This window comes from Thyridium curvatum (assembly GCF_004353045.1).
Source record: "Thyridium curvatum strain D216 chromosome Unknown NODE_21_length_474914_cov_86.438106, whole genome shotgun sequence".
Lineage (NCBI taxonomy): Eukaryota > Fungi > Ascomycota > Sordariomycetes > Thyridiales > Thyridiaceae > Thyridium > Thyridium curvatum.
In genome coordinates, this window is record NW_022156776.1 from 392,366 (window position 1) to 409,376 (window position 17,011).

General features: G+C 59.9%; 5 protein-coding genes across 5 annotated transcripts; 3 read left to right on the plus strand and 2 right to left on the minus strand.

Moving 5' to 3' along the window:
• Nucleotides 1–1,497, plus strand: E0L32_004482 (uncharacterized protein; the record flags this gene model as incomplete). The annotated part of the gene is made up of 1 exon (XM_031138897.1): nt 1–1,497. One exon carries the CDS (start codon nt 1–3, stop codon nt 1,495–1,497), a length of 1,497 nt encoding a protein of 498 aa, XP_030997213.1.
• A 1,378-nt stretch (nt 1,498–2,875) lies between these two features.
• Nucleotides 2,876–4,976, minus strand: E0L32_004483 (uncharacterized protein; the record flags this gene model as incomplete). Its single annotated transcript, XM_031138898.1, has 4 exons — nt 2,876–3,836; nt 4,335–4,480; nt 4,557–4,735; nt 4,811–4,976. The coding sequence occupies 4 exons, from the start codon at nt 4,974–4,976 to the stop codon at nt 2,876–2,878; spliced, it is 1,452 nt and encodes a 483-aa protein (XP_030997214.1).
• Nucleotides 4,977–5,764: 788 nt separating this feature from the next.
• Nucleotides 5,765–7,768, plus strand: E0L32_004484 (uncharacterized protein; the record flags this gene model as incomplete). Its single annotated transcript, XM_031138899.1, has 1 exon — nt 5,765–7,768. One exon carries the CDS (start codon nt 5,765–5,767, stop codon nt 7,766–7,768), a length of 2,004 nt encoding a protein of 667 aa, XP_030997215.1.
• A 183-nt stretch (nt 7,769–7,951) lies between these two features.
• Nucleotides 7,952–10,198, minus strand: E0L32_004485 (uncharacterized protein; the record flags this gene model as incomplete). The annotated part of the gene is made up of 1 exon (XM_031138900.1): nt 7,952–10,198. The coding sequence occupies one exon, from the start codon at nt 10,196–10,198 to the stop codon at nt 7,952–7,954; it is 2,247 nt and encodes a 748-aa protein (XP_030997216.1).
• Nucleotides 10,199–10,851: 653 nt separating this feature from the next.
• On the plus strand, nt 10,852–15,631 carry E0L32_004486 (uncharacterized protein; the record flags this gene model as incomplete). Its single annotated transcript, XM_031138901.1, has 8 exons — nt 10,852–10,976; nt 11,036–11,138; nt 11,194–11,707; nt 11,775–11,791; nt 11,850–11,970; nt 12,027–12,960; nt 13,237–13,362; nt 13,693–15,631. 8 exons carry the CDS (start codon nt 10,852–10,854, stop codon nt 15,629–15,631), a joined length of 3,879 nt encoding a protein of 1,292 aa, XP_030997217.1.
• Between the last annotated feature and the right edge of the window lie 1,380 nt (nt 15,632–17,011).

Consider the following 17,011-nt stretch of genomic DNA (forward strand, 5'->3'; position numbering starts at 1 on the left):
ATGGAGTCTCACCACAAGATCACCAAGCCCCGGAGCAAGATGGTGAAGCCCATATTGAAGAAGCTGTCGCATTCTGAAAAGAACTCGCTCGACCTCGACCGCGGCTGGGACGAGCAGGCCGGCGGCTATGGCTGGGCCGGCGGCGGAGGCGGCGGCGGCGGCCTGTACGAGTCGGCGGGCGCTGGGCGCTCCGCCAAGGACGTCAGTTTCATCTTTGGAGAGCCGTCGGCGCCCATGGTCTCCTCTTCAGCGACGGGCTCGGGCGCAGCCAGCGCTGCCGCGAGGCCGCGATTCCAGCATGGGCGCTCGCCCAGCGGCACATCGCACGTCTCGGTCGCTACCAACGGCAGCGGCGGGCCGCCCAGGGCGGGTTCCTTTGTTCACCCCTTTCAGCAGACGCCGCGGACGTCGACGCCGCCGCTCATGTCGTACGCCAACTCGATGGCCTCGTTTGACTGTGGGCCGCGCGACTACTCCCCGACCATCACCGAGGACGACGACGGCACCGTTGGTTGCGGCGGCGGCGGCGACGAGGACGACGTCTCAGTTCCGCCCTCACTTTCCACTCAGGTGCACCACCACCACCACCACCACCACCGCACCCACTCTTCCTCACTTTCCCAGTCAAATCTGCGTCGCCCGTCGCTCGCCAGCCAACGCACTTCTTCCTTTTCCGACGTATCTGGTGCGAAACCCCTCAGGATAAACACCAAACCGGCCACCGCCAGACGCGGTCCAGGAAAACTCTCTTCCAGCCTCTCCCACTCCGACCTGCACCTCAACCTCACCTTGGACTCACCCATCTCTTCCACCCTCAACGCCAATTCCGCATTCCCGCCGTCAACGTCGTCGCAGGCGCCCTCCATCATCTCGCCGATTTCGCTCTCGGCATCAGTCGCGCCCATGTCTCCCCTCCGCAGCTCCCTCGACGGCTTCCGCCTGCGGTCGCGCTCCGAGGTCGACACCTGGGACCGCGCCGAGACGATCCGCGAGGCCCGCCGGCGCTTCGAGGAGCGCGAGCGCGCCAAGGACGAGAAGCGCGAGCGCGAGGCCTCCAAGAAGCAGGAGCGCCGCGAGCAGAGGGAGGCCAAGGTCCTCGAGAAGGCGCACGCCGCGCAGCTGCGCAAGAACTCGCGCAGCAGCACCGACGTCCCGGGCCTGGCCGGCCTGGCACCGCGCCGCCCGGGCCCGGCCGCCGTCGCCACGGGCTCCTCCAAGTCCAGCTCGCGGCGCGGATCCAGCGCCGCCGCCGCCAAGAAGCTGAGCAGCGACCTCGCGGCATCGTCGACCGACGAGAAGCGCGGCGCCGAGTTCCTCAGCAGCAACTACGACAGCGTCGAGGGCGGGCGCACGCCCCGCCTCGGCGGCGGCGTCGACGACGTGCGCTTCCAGCCCGCGGGCCCGCGGCGGGGCGCCGCCAAGCGCAGGACGCAGGGCTACTGGACCGGGTTCATCCTGTGGCTGCGCACGCGGCTCTTCCGCCTGGGCAAGGCCTAGAAGGCCCGTTCCCGCGCGGGGGAGGAGGAGGAGGAGCCGAGGGGGGCCTGCTGCTGGCGTTGCGGACGGCCGGGAGGCGCGGCGGGAGCGACGGCGTACGGCTACCCGGCCCCGAAGAAGCAGGACCCGCGGCACGACGACGAGCCGTCCGAGTTTGAGAAGATGTGGATGCTCAACAGCCCTTTCGAGCGGTACAACCCACCCTCGGCGTACGCGAGCACCGTTGACTTGCATCGCTAGACGCAACGGCGGTGCATTGCGGTGAAGAACACCTCACACCCATACTTGAGAGATCCAGGAAATCTTATGAGGCGAACCCTGAATTGCTCTATACTTGACACACACACACACACACACAAAAAGTCCCAACAACACCCACATTCTCGAACCTCTTCACATCTTGCATAGACGGAGGAAGCGAAATATTCTCAAGATCTTCACGGCGGACCAATTTCCTCCAAGTCGCACGACTCATCATCAACATACAACAAACCATGCATACCCGGGATAGGCAGACTCCAGAACAGCACCCGCAGCTGATTCTTTGATTTTTATGATTTTATTTTTTTGACAGCCCAGCATTTTATGATATACGAAAAGAGATACCTTTTTGATTGATTTTTTTTTTTTTTTTTTCGTTCCTGCATCTGGAATTTGGGCTTCTGGCAACTTGATCCGCCAAGAGGGCTTTGGTCCCGGAAGACAAGGCGTTGGAGGGCGTTTTGTTTACCCGCGTGCAGGGACGGCGGCTCAGGCTCCGGCCTGCCTGTCAGCCGTCATGCAAATCTTTCTGGGCATTGCCTTTGCATTTATCTGGTCTTGATGGATGGTTCAGGGTACATATCCGGTCTTGTGAATCTTTGGCCACCAGGTTGGGAACATCTGATCTGGAAACCGACGGCCCGCTTTTGGGAGGGTAACCCTTTGGAACTCTTGGAGGGGGGCGGGGGTGATCTGGATCTCTCAACGAGATCTGGCGAGGAAAGTTGCCTACCATCTGGTCGTCTGCGGCCGGCCCCTCGGGGCAGTGAATATCTGCGCTTCTCGAGAGGAAAACGAGTCTCGCGCGCAGATGGACTGATAGCTTCCGACAAGGGATAGCTCTTGAGCGATGCCAATGAATACCGATTTCTCGTGCAGGTGGCCTTTCGAGACTCATACAGTGCCCGTGCTATCTTCTCTGTGGATGAATACATGAACGACGGGCGACTATATGGCCGTCATTGATGACCAACACTTTGTTCACAACCTATAAGCAAAGTTGCGACTCCTCTCTCCATGTCGTGTATAGACAGTATATCCAAAACAAGACAAGAAACGCTATTGTGACAAGGTAGATATCCCCTTTCCTTGATTTTTCCTTTTCTCTCTCCCTCACTCACAGCTTCGCCTTGGCCTTCTCCAGCAGCTGCGTGTCCCACCACGGCCAGATGGCAGGGCGGTCCTCCTCCATCGTGCCCCGGAACCGGGCGGGCCTCTTCTCCATGAAGCTCGCGACGCCCTCCTTCATGTCGCGGCCGTGGAACATGTCGTACAGCACGCTGCTCTCGAGCAGGTGGGCCTCCTCGGGCGTGCCGGGGCCGAGGTACATCATGTCGCGCATGACGCGCGTGCTGACGCCGCTCGTCGACGCCGCGATCTCCTCGGCGATGCGCAGCGCCGTGGGCACGACCTCGCCCGCGGGCACGACCTCGCCGAAGAGGCCCTCGACGAGCCGGTGCCGCGGGCCGACGACCTGCCCCGTCGTGACGAGGTGCAGGGCCCGCGCCGTGCCGATCAGCCGCGGCAGGAAGAAGGAGCTGCAGGCCTCCATCGTGATGCCGCGCCGCGCGAACACGAAGCCCAGCTTCGCGGCGTCGCTGACGACGCGCACGGCCGCGGGCAGCACCATGGTCATGCCGACGCCGACGGCGGAGCCGTTGACGGCGGCCACGACGGGCTTGGCGCAGCGGTGCATGGCCAGCGCGACGTGCCCGCCCGTGTCGCGGTAGTCGTCGCGGGCGACGCCGTCGCCGCCGACGCTGAAGCCGATGTCGAGGTCGGCGCCCGGGCAGAAGGTGCGGTTCGCCGGGTCGGAGCCCGTGAGGACGACGGCCCGCACGCGCGGGTCGGCCGAGAGCAGGTCGAAGGCCGTGGCGAGGGAGCGGGCCATGGCGGTCGTGAAGGCGTTCTTCTGCGCGGGCCGGTCGAGGATGACGAGGATGACGGGGGTCGGCTCCGGGGCCGAGGCCGGGTGGTGGGAGAGCTTGATGTCTGGCAGGGACAGGGTGTTGTAGCTCTTTGGGAGCTCCATGGTTGTTTGGCTTGGCTGGTTGGTTGACGGGGATGTGTTCTGTGTTCTGTGTTGTGGTTGTTAGTTGTGCTAACCCGATGAGAGACTTATGTCTTCTTCTTGTTTGTATATATACAACGTGTAAAGGTGAAGTTCATGGTGAGAGAGGTTCATTGTACAGTTCATGGCTGAGGTGGTGGTGTAAGTCGAGGTGCGGAGGATCGCGCGCTAACCCCAGATGCCGAGGTCCGGGCGGTGGGACTCTCTCCGCATAAGGAACCAGTCTCCGCGGCCCAAGGCGGCTGGACAGCATTCCATGATCTGGCGACAGTCTCACAGACAAGCATATCAAGCATGATCAGGCTTTTGTGATGCCTTTTTTTCCCCTTTTTTCGACTCTGTCTGTCTGTCTGTCTGTCTGTGGAGCGATCTCTTTGTCTTTCCTCAAGGCCGGCTGCAAATCGCCATCTACCTTGGCTCGAGATCCGGCTAACTAGCACGGCCAAGAACGCTACTTGTACATGCTTAAGCCGGCTCATCTGGTTACATAAACTTGCTGGCGAACCCCAAAAGTCCTCCAGGGCCGCTCGACGGGCCTCCAGCCTGGCCCTTCATGTACATCTTGAGTGCCATCTCGCCGGCCTTCATGATGGCCGACTCCTTGGATGAGTCGGATGAGACCTGGCCCTGGGATGCCTTTTGGTCGAACAGCTGAGAGCAGAGCACAGTATTAGTCTGAATGAAAAGGACACAGCAGTCATAGGTAGGAGATGGATGACGATAATACCTTGCTTGCCTCGCTCATGGCCAGGCCGATGAATGCGCTCTTGCTCTGGGATCCCTGAGCCTCGCCGCCTGAGAACATCTTGAGGGCCTGCATGGCGGCAGCAGCGCCCATGCCTCCGGATGTGGCCTCTTGGACGTTGCCACCGCCCCCAAAGAACTGCTGGTGGTTGCGGACGGCGTCTAGCGGTTGTCAGCCAGAGGGCACGCACGCTGGTGTATGATGGAAAAAAGGGCTCATCAAGAGAAGGGACGCACCATCCTCATCGATATCCTCCTGCTCCAGGCGGCCCTTGTTCTGGCCGATGGCATTCAGGATCCCGCCAAACAGGCTGGTGTCTCCAGAGTCGCCGGCGTGGCGGGAGGCCGTCTCGGCGGCACCGCGCAGGTCCTCGTCGTCTTCGTGGCGGTAGTTGTCAAACATTTTTGCAGATGTCTTGGGAAAGAAGTTGGTGGTGTTGCAACTACAGGAGTCTTGGAGTTCTGTCAGAAGTGGCGCGTGAGGGGTTGAAGAAGGTGTTGCGGGGGGGCGTGACGAAGCTTCAAGTTGACTGCAAGCAATACAAAAAGAGGCCAATTGGACGGGTTTGCTTCAGGTCTATTCTAATGCCAGGCTCTAATGCACGTTACGCGTTTCACTGGCCTGCGATCAAAGGGTAGAGAGCCATCTCTATTGGACAACGTCACGACAAACGTCAATGAGCGATGGTGCGTTTCGAGTTGGGGCCGTGACTGGGGACTGCATTTACCTACTAGGTAGTTACTCCACAAGATCAAGCACGATGCTTCGATGCCATAACAGGGTACAAGTGATCAGTGCAGTTTCCAGACTTATGAAAACACTATTCAAATGCATGTATGCGATCAGGAAAATGATGCCCTCCTCCTTGTGTCAGCTGAACGTACTCTTGGAGCTTGATGGCCTGGGGAGAGATACAGAGCGATAAGCCTTGACGAAGCCTTTTCCTGGGCATTCTGGGGTCCATTCCAGGCAGCTTGGCAGGCCACAACTCCACTAAGATCCACCAAGGGACCGCCTAGAGCAAGATAGGAGAGCGGTCAGGGGCGGCAATAAAATATTTCTTGACCGTCCAGCAGAAAAAAAAATTAGGTAGTTCACCGCAGATGCCCCGCTGCCGTTCCCGCTCCTGCTTCTGGCTTGCTTCCCAAAGACCACTCCATTGACCAGAACTGCCTTCGCAATTCGACACAATGGGTCGCATCAAGAAGAAGGGCCAGGCCGGCGCGGCCAAGAACTACATGACACGGACTCAGGCCGTCAAGAAACTCCAGATCAGCCTGCCCGACTTCCGAAAACTGTGCATCTGGAAGGGCATCTACCCGCGCGAGCCCAGGAACAAGAAGAAGGTCTCCAAAGGCGCCTCTGCTGCGTCGACCTTCTACTACACCAAGGACATCCAGTATCTGCTCCACGAGCCGCTCCTCGCCAAGTTCCGCGATCAGAAGGCCCTCGAGAAGAAGATCTCCAAGGCTCTTGGCCGAGGCGATGTCTCTGACGCCAAACGCCTGGAGCGCAACGCTGCCAGGCCAGAGAAGACGGGCAAGCCCAGGTATACCCTCGACCATGTCATCCGCGAGCGCTATCCCACCTTCATCGACGCCCTGAGGGACCTGGACGACTGCCTCTCCATGCTCTTCCTCTTTGCCAACCTGCCCTCGACCTCGACCGTGCCCGCCAAGATGATTGCCCGCTGCGAGCGACTCTGCCTCGAATTCCAGCACTACCTGATTGTCTCCCACAGTCTGCGCAAGTCCTTCCTGTCAATCAAGGGCATTTATTACCAGGCAAACATCCAGGGCGAAGATATCCTCTGGCTTGTTCCCTACAAGTTCAACCAGAGGGTCGTGGGCGACATCGACTTCCGCATTATGGGCACCTTTGTCGAGTTTTACATGACCCTACTTGGCTTCATCAACTTCCGTCTCTACACCTCTATCGGTCTCAAGTACCCGCCCAAGTTTGATCAGACCAAGGATGAGCAGGCTGGTGAGCTCGGCGCGTTCACGCTCGAGGGTGTGAACCTGGTCGCCAAGGACAACGAGACCAAGGCGCTGACCAACGGCGCTGCGGAGCACGGCCCCGACCCCAAGGTGCAGGCCGAAGTCAACAAGCTGGTCAAAGAATTGAAGAGCGCCGAGGCGGCGACCGAGTCCAAGCCTACCGAGGCGGATGCCGACGAGGAGCAAGCAACCGAAACGATCGACAAGTTCGAGGTCGCTGTCGCGGGCGGTGACGTGCTTCCCCAGCCCACCTACAGCTCGAATGACAGTGCTTCGCTGTTCTCAAAATGCACCTTCTTCCTCTCCCGAGAGACGCCCCGTCAGCCTCTGGAATTCATCCTGAAGGCCTTTGGCTGCAAGCGTGTGGGCTGGGACTCGGTTCTCGGCGAGGGTGCTTTCACGCACGATGAGAGCGACCCCACCATCACCCACCAGATCGTCGACCGGCCTGTCATCCAAGCCGCCATGGAGGCAAACGGCGATGGCGAGGACAACCAGACTTCACAAAAGCTCGGCCCCAACCAGCGGGTGCCCGGCAGGATATACGTCCAGCCGCAGTGGGTGTGGGACAGTGCCAACGATGAGGAGCTCAAGAGCCCTGACCTGTATGCGCCGGGTGCTCAGCTCCCGCCCCACCTGAGCCCCTTTGTCAAGAGTGTCCAGGGCCAATACGACCCGACTATCCCTCTGGAGGAGCAGGAAACCGAGGCTGAGGCGCTCAACGCTGACAGCGACATGGAGGAGGATGAGGAGCCAGCCGACGAGGATGATCTTGCAGTCAAGGCTATTGAGGACGGTGGCATGGACATCGCCGAGACCGATGAGGACGAGGACGAGGACGACAATGGCTCGTTTGGCGGCTTCTCCGAGGGCGAAGAGGACCCCGAGGACAACTCGGATGACGAGGCCCTTCAGAGGCAGCGCGAGCTGGAGGCCGAGCTCACAGGCAAGCCAGTCAAGGGCAAGGAGCAGGATGCCAAGAGCAAGGCCAAGGCCGAGGCCAAGAAGGCGCTGGCAAAGAGGAACAAGGAGGAAGAGGAAGAGCTGGAGCGGGCCAAGGGCATGCTGCCCAAGAAGAAGAGGAAGCTGTACGAGCAGATGATCTACACCAACAAGAAGAAGAGCGCCGAGGACGAGAAGCTGCGGTCCAAGAGGAGGAAGTTGGAGAAGCAGCTGGGCAAGGGTGCCGCTTAGACAACAGATAGACAGACAGCTTCGCTTTTGATTTTGCAATCCATAAGGTGGCGTTTGATGTGGATACCAGGAGTTCAAAATATATATCAATATATATCTATTCATCCAGCACGCTGATGCGCTCTTTCTGCTGCGTTATGTACTATGGTTTTGGACTTGTGTGTGTCTGCAAATGCTACTCTCTCAATCATCCAGCCCTCCCCACTCAGCACCACTACTCTCACCACCATCCCCTTGCTCTCCACCCTCCTCGGCACCCTTGCGCCGCTTGCTCCCCTCGATAGCACCTTTCCTGTTATTCTCCCTCCGGCGCTCCCAAGCGCTCTTGGACGTGATGCGCGCTTTGCCTCCCGCCCCGGACCGCCGGGACTCGACGCCCCGCTCCCGCAGCTTCTTGCGGTCCTCCTTGGACACCTGCGGCAGGGCGTCGAGCAGCCACTGCTGCACCCCGCTACTACTCTCCTTGCTCTCTCCTCCTCCTCCGCCTCCTCCTCCTCCGGCGGCGGACCTCTGCCTCTCGCTCAGGGCGATCACGTTGGCCACGCTCTTGACGAAGGGGATGTCGTCCCTGGTGTAGAACGTGACGGCGACGCCGCCCTCGCGGCCGGCCCGGCCCGTGCGGCCCGCGCGGTGGACGTACGCGGCCGCGGAGCCGGGGACGTCGTAGCTCACGACGCCGTTGACGCCGGCAAAGTCGACGCCGCGCGCCAGCACGTCGGTGGTGATGAGCACCCAGACCTCGCCGGCGCGGAAGCGGCGCACGACGGCCGAGCGCCGCGCGTCGGGCAAGCCGGAGTGCAGGACGGCGATGCGCGCGGGACCGCCCGCGGCGAGGGGGATGTCGAACTTGAGCTCCTCGTGCAGGGCGGCGGCGCGCTCGATGGTCTGCGTGAAGACGAGGAAGGGCGGGCGCAGGGGCACGTCCGAGGCCGAGGAGGACGACGCGGGCCGCAGGAGCTGGCGGAGGGCGAGGAGCTTGCCCGGCTCCGAGGCCGTGTACACGAGCCGGTGGGACACGTTGGGGACGGCCGTGTCCTTGAGCCCCACCACGAGGCGGACCGTGGGGCGGGCCGAGGGCAGCCCCCGCGCCGCGGCGTGGGCGGCGGACTGGGCCATGATGAGGGTCTCGATGTTGGAGGGCATGGTGGCGGACCAGAAGGACACTTGGAGGTCCGGGTCGGTGCAGGCGGACCAGATGCCGACGGTCTGGTCGCGGAAGAGCGGGTCTAGGAGGACGTCTGCCTCGTCGAGCACGAGGGACTGGACGTTGGGGAGGGTTTTGGGGGAGGAGCCGCCTTCGGTGAGATAGTTTAGGAGGAGCATGGGTGTCGTGACGAGTATGTCTGCTTTGGTGATTGGTGTGGAGGCTGACGCTGTCTTCTTGGGAGGTTTGGGCTTGTCCTCGCCCTCGTCGTCTTCGTCCTCGGAAGACGAGCCTTCGTCCGAGATCTCGTCGTCGTCTGCCGCCTCGCCGTCCTTATCGCTGTTGGCGGTCTCTGCGGCCACACGCATGCCCTTCCTCATGTACACGATCCGCAGGCCGGTGCCCATGGCGAGCTTCTTGCCCTCGTTGGCAATCTGGCTCGCCAGCTCCCTCGTCGGCGCGATGACGATGGCGTTCAGCTCGTGCTGCTTCCGGTCCTCCCGGCCAGCCCGCTTCTTCATGATGCCGTTGATGGCGGGGATCAAGAAGCTCAGCGTCTTCCCGCTACCCGTCGGCGCGACAGCCATGAAGTCTGCACCATCCTCGAAGCCCGAGACGATATCTGGGTCCTCGACCTTTCCCAGAGCTAGGTTGTGGTCCAGAAGCAGCGGCAGACTGGCCATCTGCACTTCCGTCGGCTCCTTGTATGACAGCTTCTCGAGGTTCTCGGCAAGCCGCGAGGATATGGCGTATGTGTCGCGCAGCGCCGAGAACGACGTCAGGGGCTGGGGATACAGCTGCTTCTTGTCGTCCTTGGCATCGACCTTGGCGGCCTTCTTCTTTTTCTTGCTCTTCTTGACCTTGTCCTTCTCCTTGGCCTCCTGCGACGACGGCGACTTCATCAGCGTGAGCTTGAGGCGGTGGGAGCGCAGCAGTTGCCGGCATTCGTCCTCGTCCAGCAGCTCTGCCTTGCGTGCCTTGGCCTTTTGGTCTGCCGTCTTCGAGGACTTGCTGGTCTTTGCCGAGTCCTGCGCCTTTGCGTGGTCCTTGGGCGCGAAGAAGTCGATGTCGCTGAGCTCCTCCTCTTCTGCTTCGTCGGGCTTGGTCTCAGCGTTGCCGGTCCGCCTCCTCTTGGTGCCCCTGGAGAGGCCGACGTCGTCGTGGAATAGCTGGGCGTGGGGGAGGCTGCCGGCCGAGGGCAGGAGGTTCGACTGCGCATTGCTTGCGCCGCCTGCCCTTTTTGCGGGGCGCTTCGTGCCTCTGGATAGAATCTTGAGGATGTCCATCCTGCGCTCGGGTGTCGGATGGCGAGCGCAATACGAAACGGGCGTGAAAGCGGTTCGTCGCTAGTGCGTGTGGTGTTGTCTGTCGATGGAGAGTTGCGGGTAATTTTTTTTTTCTGGGCGGCAGTACTGGATAGACCGCCCGGGCCCCACGGTGCGTAGTGTGGGGTTTTAGGTACGAAGTATTGGGCGGTGAAGAGCTCTTAGTAGGAGAGCTTCCAGTACTTGTAATTAGCACTTTCGCTACTATTGTCCGCTTTTGTTAGTGGTCGGAACCAATGCTCAGTTGTAGATTCGGGCCTTCAGGGGAATGATCGCAAATTCTTTACAGAAGATGGTAACATCTTTCATGATCCTTTGAATAATTACATCATACAGATGGATTGGGTAGAGCTTGCAGGGATTGTATTTCATTCATAACTAGATATAAATCTCGAGACCGTTTGGTGTGTGCCGCGCTGTGTCCTAGCCAACAATGTTTCAGCTGCAAATTGACTTGGGGCGCGCGCCGAGGCATCTCTTGTCATCAATTGAATTAGAAGTGCTGAGAAGAGCGACTAAGCGTACGGTTCCTTGATCTTACTCTCCTGCCCAAAGTATACCCTCTTCAATTCATTCTACCTTCTTTGAAGTTCTCGGGTCCGAAACAGACAGAGATGGCGCCACACAAGTCATTCGCAAATTATCCGCTGCCCAAGGAGTCAACGGACGTGACCTACAAGTATGAGGAGGACAAGAACCCAGTTCTCCGTGGCCTGCCCTTGGCTATCGGCTCTTCGGTGTGCGTTGGCTCCTTCACACCTCTCGATTGCGCCGTAGCTGATTGATTTGTTTCCCTAGAATTTCAAACCTTGGCTTCGTGCAGAAGATCCTCTGGAAGAATGCTGGATTTGGCAACTTCAGGAGCGGTGCTGGTCTGGAGGATGTGCCATGGACGATTCATGTGAGATGCTTGCACCTCCTATCATGCATGGGTTTCTGACATGCACCCGGTCTAGCCGATCGTCATCCCGCTGGCAGACGAGTCCTCGCCAGCTTCCATGCTGGATATCTCCTCCTCCGCCCTGACCACCCAGCAGCCCGCCGACCGCCCCGGCAGGTTTCACTCGGCCGCCGACTTCACGGCGCGGTACCTCTCCCGCGAGCTGACCCCGCTGCAGGTCGTCGAGGCTCTGCTGCCGCTCGTCCAGCGCGAGCCCACCGATGGGTCCGCTCCATCCAAGTACTCGCCGGCCTTTGTCGCCCATGACGTCGACAGAATCCTTGCGGCAGCCAAGGCGTCGACCCAGCGGTATGGCCAGGGCAAGCCGCTCGGCCCGCTAGACGGCGTCCCTATCGGCGTCAAGTGCGATACTGACCTCGAGGGGTACGTGTCGACGTTTGGCATGAAGCCGAACAAGAACTACCCCTTCTTCCGCAAGGTACAGGAGAAGTCGGCGTGGCCGGTGCAGAAGCTACAGGACGCTGGTGCCGTGGTCATCGGGCATCAGCTTATGCACGAGATTGGAATGGGTGAGTTGCCTCAAGTATATCTGTGTAATGCGATCTATTGGCTAACGAGGTGACTTTTGGGCGATAGATACGACTGGTTGCAATGTAAGAGAGTCCTGTCCAGGTTGTTGTTGTTGGCTTAGAGACTCACTCGGTTTTGCAGCCTGAAATGGGCACACCGATGAACTGGTATAACAAGTCGTATTTCCCTGGCGGCTCGTCCACCGGTGCTGGTTCTTCCATGGGAGCTGGCCTGGTTCCAATTTCTGTCGGAACCGACGGCGGTAAGAGTTCTATCTCGCTCACGCTGAACACTAAGAAATATCTGACAATTCAACAGGCGGTAGCATTCGAATTCCCTCTACATACAACGGCCTATATGGTCTCAAACCATCCCACAATAGGACAATGTCCTGCTCCTGCAGCACCGTCGTCGTCGGGCCCCTGGCAGCCACCGTGTCGGACCTCACCATCGCTTATCGTGTCATGTCGCAGCCAGACCCCTCGGATTCGGTCCAAAACAAATTTGCCATCTCCTCGCTGCCAACCCCAGGCGCTGACAAGGTCATCGGCGTGGCCTGGAACTGGGTCGACAAGGCCGACCCGATCATCATAGAGAACTTCAAGAAGACGGTCGACTACCTTGAGAAACAGGCCGGCTACCGCATCATCGACATCGGCCTCCCCTTGCTGCGCGAAGGCCAGCTCGCCCACGCCGCCACCTGCGTCACCGAGGCCTTCGCCACGGCGCGCAGCCGCACGCCCGACCCGGACGACTGGAAGGCCCTGCTCAACTACCCGAACCGCCTGCTCCTGTCGACGGCCCAGCACACGCCGGCGTCCGAGTACATGCGCTACGGGCAGATCAAGACGGTCATCATGCAGCACCTCGCGCACCTCTGGCAGGAGCACCCGGGCCTGCTGGTCCTGTCGCCCACGACGCCGGCGGCGGGCTGGAAGGTCCACCCGGGCGACCAGGCGTACGGCCTGTGCGACGGCAACATGACGGTGCGCAACATGATGTTTGTGTGGCTGGCCAACCTGACGGGCTGCCCTGCGCTGTCGGCGCCCATGGGCTACGCCGAGCCGGAGCAGGGCGTCGGCCGCGTGCCGATGGGCGTCATGGCCATGGGCGAGTGGGGCGCCGAGGAGCAGCTGCTGGGCTGGGCGGGCGACGCGGAGAGGTATATCAACGAGGCGTACCCGGGCGGCAGGGTGCGGCCGGAGGAGTGGGTGGATGTGGTTGGGCTTGCGAAGGAGAAGGCGCAAGGGAAGTAAGTGATGCTCAGGGTTTTCCGTGGGAGAAGTCTTTTGGATTCTACACTCAACCAAAACTTCTGCGTAATGCCTTCATATAGCTGTGAAACAGCAGCAAATGCCTTTGTTTTAGATATTTCTTGTGTATGGCATGTGTAGATGCCGGCATTTTGTACAGTAATACAGTAAATGCACTGTATAGGGCACTGTCACCACGTACGCAAACACTAGGCGCGACGCCCCGATCTGACCATTTGCGCAACTTTGTACCACTCACCAAACAACAATGGCAGCGAATCGACCATGGTCTACGAGTGGGAAGCGCACAAGGAGACGTGCTACCGCCTGTACATCGAGGAGAAGAAGTCTCTTGAAGACATTATTGAGTATATGAGAGTGCAGCACAATTTTAAACCAAGGTGAGCAGTGACTGTGTGAATGAACACCCTCCCTTCCCTTTGCGCTCGCCGTACTGCCTTCGTGTCACGGCGTGTCCCCCCAGCCTGCCGTACCGAAATGGGATCCTCTTCGGCCGAACGACATCAACGGCGTCGACGATGGGTCCCACTCCAGGCCGGTGATGGATCCGGACGACGATGCGGAACAGTCTAAAACGGTCTGGACGCATGCCGTGTTTGCGAAGAGCTTGGTATGGATACGAGTGTATCCCAAACTATGAGTCCAGCTTCTGACCACAAACGCAATCTCTCACACAAAATTACACACAAAGACTAACACACCGGCAATAGTAAACGTGCTTTCCAGACACAGTTTCGCAAATGGGACTTCCCTCACAAGAAGAATCCGGCACACAAGAATGACCAACTCGTGGCACGCGTCCACGAGCTATGGGGCCGCAGTCTGCCCCAGCGGGAGATGTTGCGCATCCTCAACGAGGAGGACGGCTTCGACATCAAGCCGCGCGAGCTGATGCGTCTGCGCTCCCGTAACAGATGGCTCCTCCGCGCGCCGAACCCCGCCTCTACTGTGGTAGCGGGCAGGTCCTCTACGGCCAGTAGCCTCGATGATGTTGGGATTGGCGATGGTATGCTAGGAATGCAGCAGCAGCAGCAGCAGCAACAACTCTATGCCACAGACGCACAAATCGCACGCGAGGAGCGTCGCCGCAGGTTGGAGACAGAATCGGCGGAGCGCTGGGCGAGCAAGAAGCGCCGGCGCAGGACACGCGCGTGGGCGGGGATGCCGCCGGACCCGGAAGGCCTGCCGCCGCGATTCCCCTCGGAGACGACGCTGGACGAGAGCAGAGCCGTGCTGGACCTCAATCGGGATCAGTACCAGCGCCTGCGGGCCCGGTTCCGCGAGATCTGCGTCGAGGGCGGGATCGAGAGGAAGACAGTAGCCGGGCCAAATCGCTGGGAGCAGGCCAAGGATCGACTGGTGGCTGAATCTGCGCACCTGCAGGCCGTGATGTGGACGGCCGAGGGCGGCGGCGAGGAGGCGAAGAAGCTGGCGCTGGATGTGCTGTGCACGGACGTCACCAAGAGGATGCGGGCTGGGGAGCCGCGGATGACAATCGCCAAGGCGAAGAACATACTCGGGGTGAATCCGGAGGAGGCGAGGGCGGTGAGGGGCGCCCTGTACGATATGCTAAGGGAGGATGGGTTCCTCAGCAGGCTGGAGGACGGAACTGAGCGCTGGGACGACCTGAAGGGGCAGTGGCTCGAGGAGTCGGACATTCTTCAGGGCAAGCTTGCGGCGTGCGAGGACGAAACGGACGCCGATCAGAAGAGGAAGGCCATCAATGCGATCGCCAGGGACGTGGTCAAGCGGTTCCGTGACGACCAGACGCGGCGCAACCCGGCCAGGAAGGGCATGCCTGCCCCAACCCTCAACGCCACTCCGAGGCAAGATGCCCCAGTGCACATCGAGATCACGCCCGCCGACATGGCCGCGCTGGCCAACACGCCGCTCGACCCGGACGGGAGCTACGTATCGCATTTGTCCCCGCTCGCCATGGTCCCCGGCACGCCGGACTCGCACGCCCACTCCCCAGGCAGCATCGTGCCCATGCCCATGCAAGCCCCTTCACCGCAACAACAGCACCACCACCACCTGCAGGGCCCGTCCCCGCACCTCCACCACCAGCGCCTACTCCCCCCGCAGGCCACCGGCGCCGTCATCGACCCGCAGACGGGCCTGCCGATGGACCCTTCGGCCCTGCTCCTGCCGCCGGACGTCGCGACCTCGCCCGCCGCGTACCACCACCACCACCGCCACCACCACCCAGGCAACCCCTTCGCCGCGGCACAGTTCGGCGCGCCCCCGGCGTTTCACCAGCAGCAGAGGCGCGTGAGCACGGCGTCGTCGGCGGTGGGCGCGACGCCCGTGTACCTGCGCCTGCACCCGGACTCGGGCGTGGCGGGCGACCCGGCGAGCCCCTGGATCGCGATGCTGGTCCACGTGCCGTCGCTGGACGAGGTGCGGCACGTGGCGGCGGGCAAGTACCCCGGCAGCGTGTGCACGGCCGTCGAGGCCGTGCTCAAGACGCCCCAGGGGACCGGTGGCGGAGGCGGCGGCGGCGGCGGCGGAGGGATGGCCGAGGTGCCGCTTTTGGTTGGGTCGGATGTGGAGCTTGAGGCTTACTTGACGAGTCCGCTTCTGGAGGGGAGTGCGCCCATGTTCAACGTGCGGTTGGATTATGAGTACGACTCGGTTGCGTTGGGTTAGGTCTTTTGGGGGGTTTTCAAGATTTCGCTTTGGGATATCAGGATGAGGCTGGAGTTTAGAGTATGGGAAGTCAACGGCAAGCTTTCTGGTTATGATGAGATCTATCTGGGAGTTATTTTGACACCACGTATAGAATGAACCTGTATCTTGATCTCTCCTTGGAGTTTTTTTTTTTATTGATTCGGTCTTTGCTGAATGTGTCTAACTTGACATAGCTACAGGTTGAGAGAGCCGTACGTATCCCAGGCCCAAACACTACTTCTCACGACAACTTCTAGGGATAACGACCCTCACGGATGATTCTTTCGTTGGAGGAATATTTCTCATCATCTCTGCAGCGTACTGTCGTACGGAGTCCACGTCTAAGCAGTCAGCACAACACTAAGACCGGAGTTTCATTCAGCCCATTTCATCTGTTGTGGGAACGCGTGTTTCGTAGATATTACGTATGTGTCATTCCGCCGCGGGTTTCAATCCTGCTTGTAAGCTTTCGGAAAGGGAAGCCGAGCCGGCCTGTAAGACGGAGGTATCAAATCAAAGACCATTGGAGCACCCGAGATATCAAATCACGCCAGGCTGGTCGCAATAGTCAGAACAGAGGCACGGAAACTTGATTTGAATAATTGCGCCTTCCCCTTCTCCAGCTACTGCTCCTGCCGAAACTGGGCGGGCGATAAGGCACACACACACACACACACAGTACGGACGTTGACGAGGAGGGGAGACAGGGCGCGTGGCCTGTGGGGCGTGGGACGGTGTGGAGGTGTGCAAGATGTGGAAGGTGTAAAGGTGTGTGAGTGCCGTGAGATCCGACTGACGGCCGGTGGCGGCGATTAGAGTTTCACTACCCGGAGCAGCTGCTCAGAGCCTGGCGGCAGGCATCACTTGCCGCAATCAATCACTTATCCAAAATCAATCCGTTGATCCAGCCTGCTTCCGCCCGTCTCAACCAGACTCTGCATTGTCTCATCTCACAATTGGAGGTGAGACTGGCTGTTAGCTTCGATGTTGTTGCTTCTTCCAGAAGCATCTGGGCTTCCTAACGAGCCCCCGTCGAGTCACATGGGCCATAGTCAAGATCATGCATGACTGGGCGTTTGCTTCTTTGTTGGACGGGCATTAGCAATTGCCAGCTGTTACCTGTACCTATTCAACACAATTGATACGAATGAGAGTATTGAGGCCGGTACATGAAAGGGACAGGTCGTTTCAACGAAGAGACACACCCACAATGGGCACGCCAATTTGATATGTATCGCCATGGCCGTCATTGATCGACTGTCCTTTACGTATTAGACATCTACAAATTCAGTCATCATCGCCTTCACACTGCCCACTCTCGACGACAACAACTTCATTCCACATCACCGTGTTATCTCC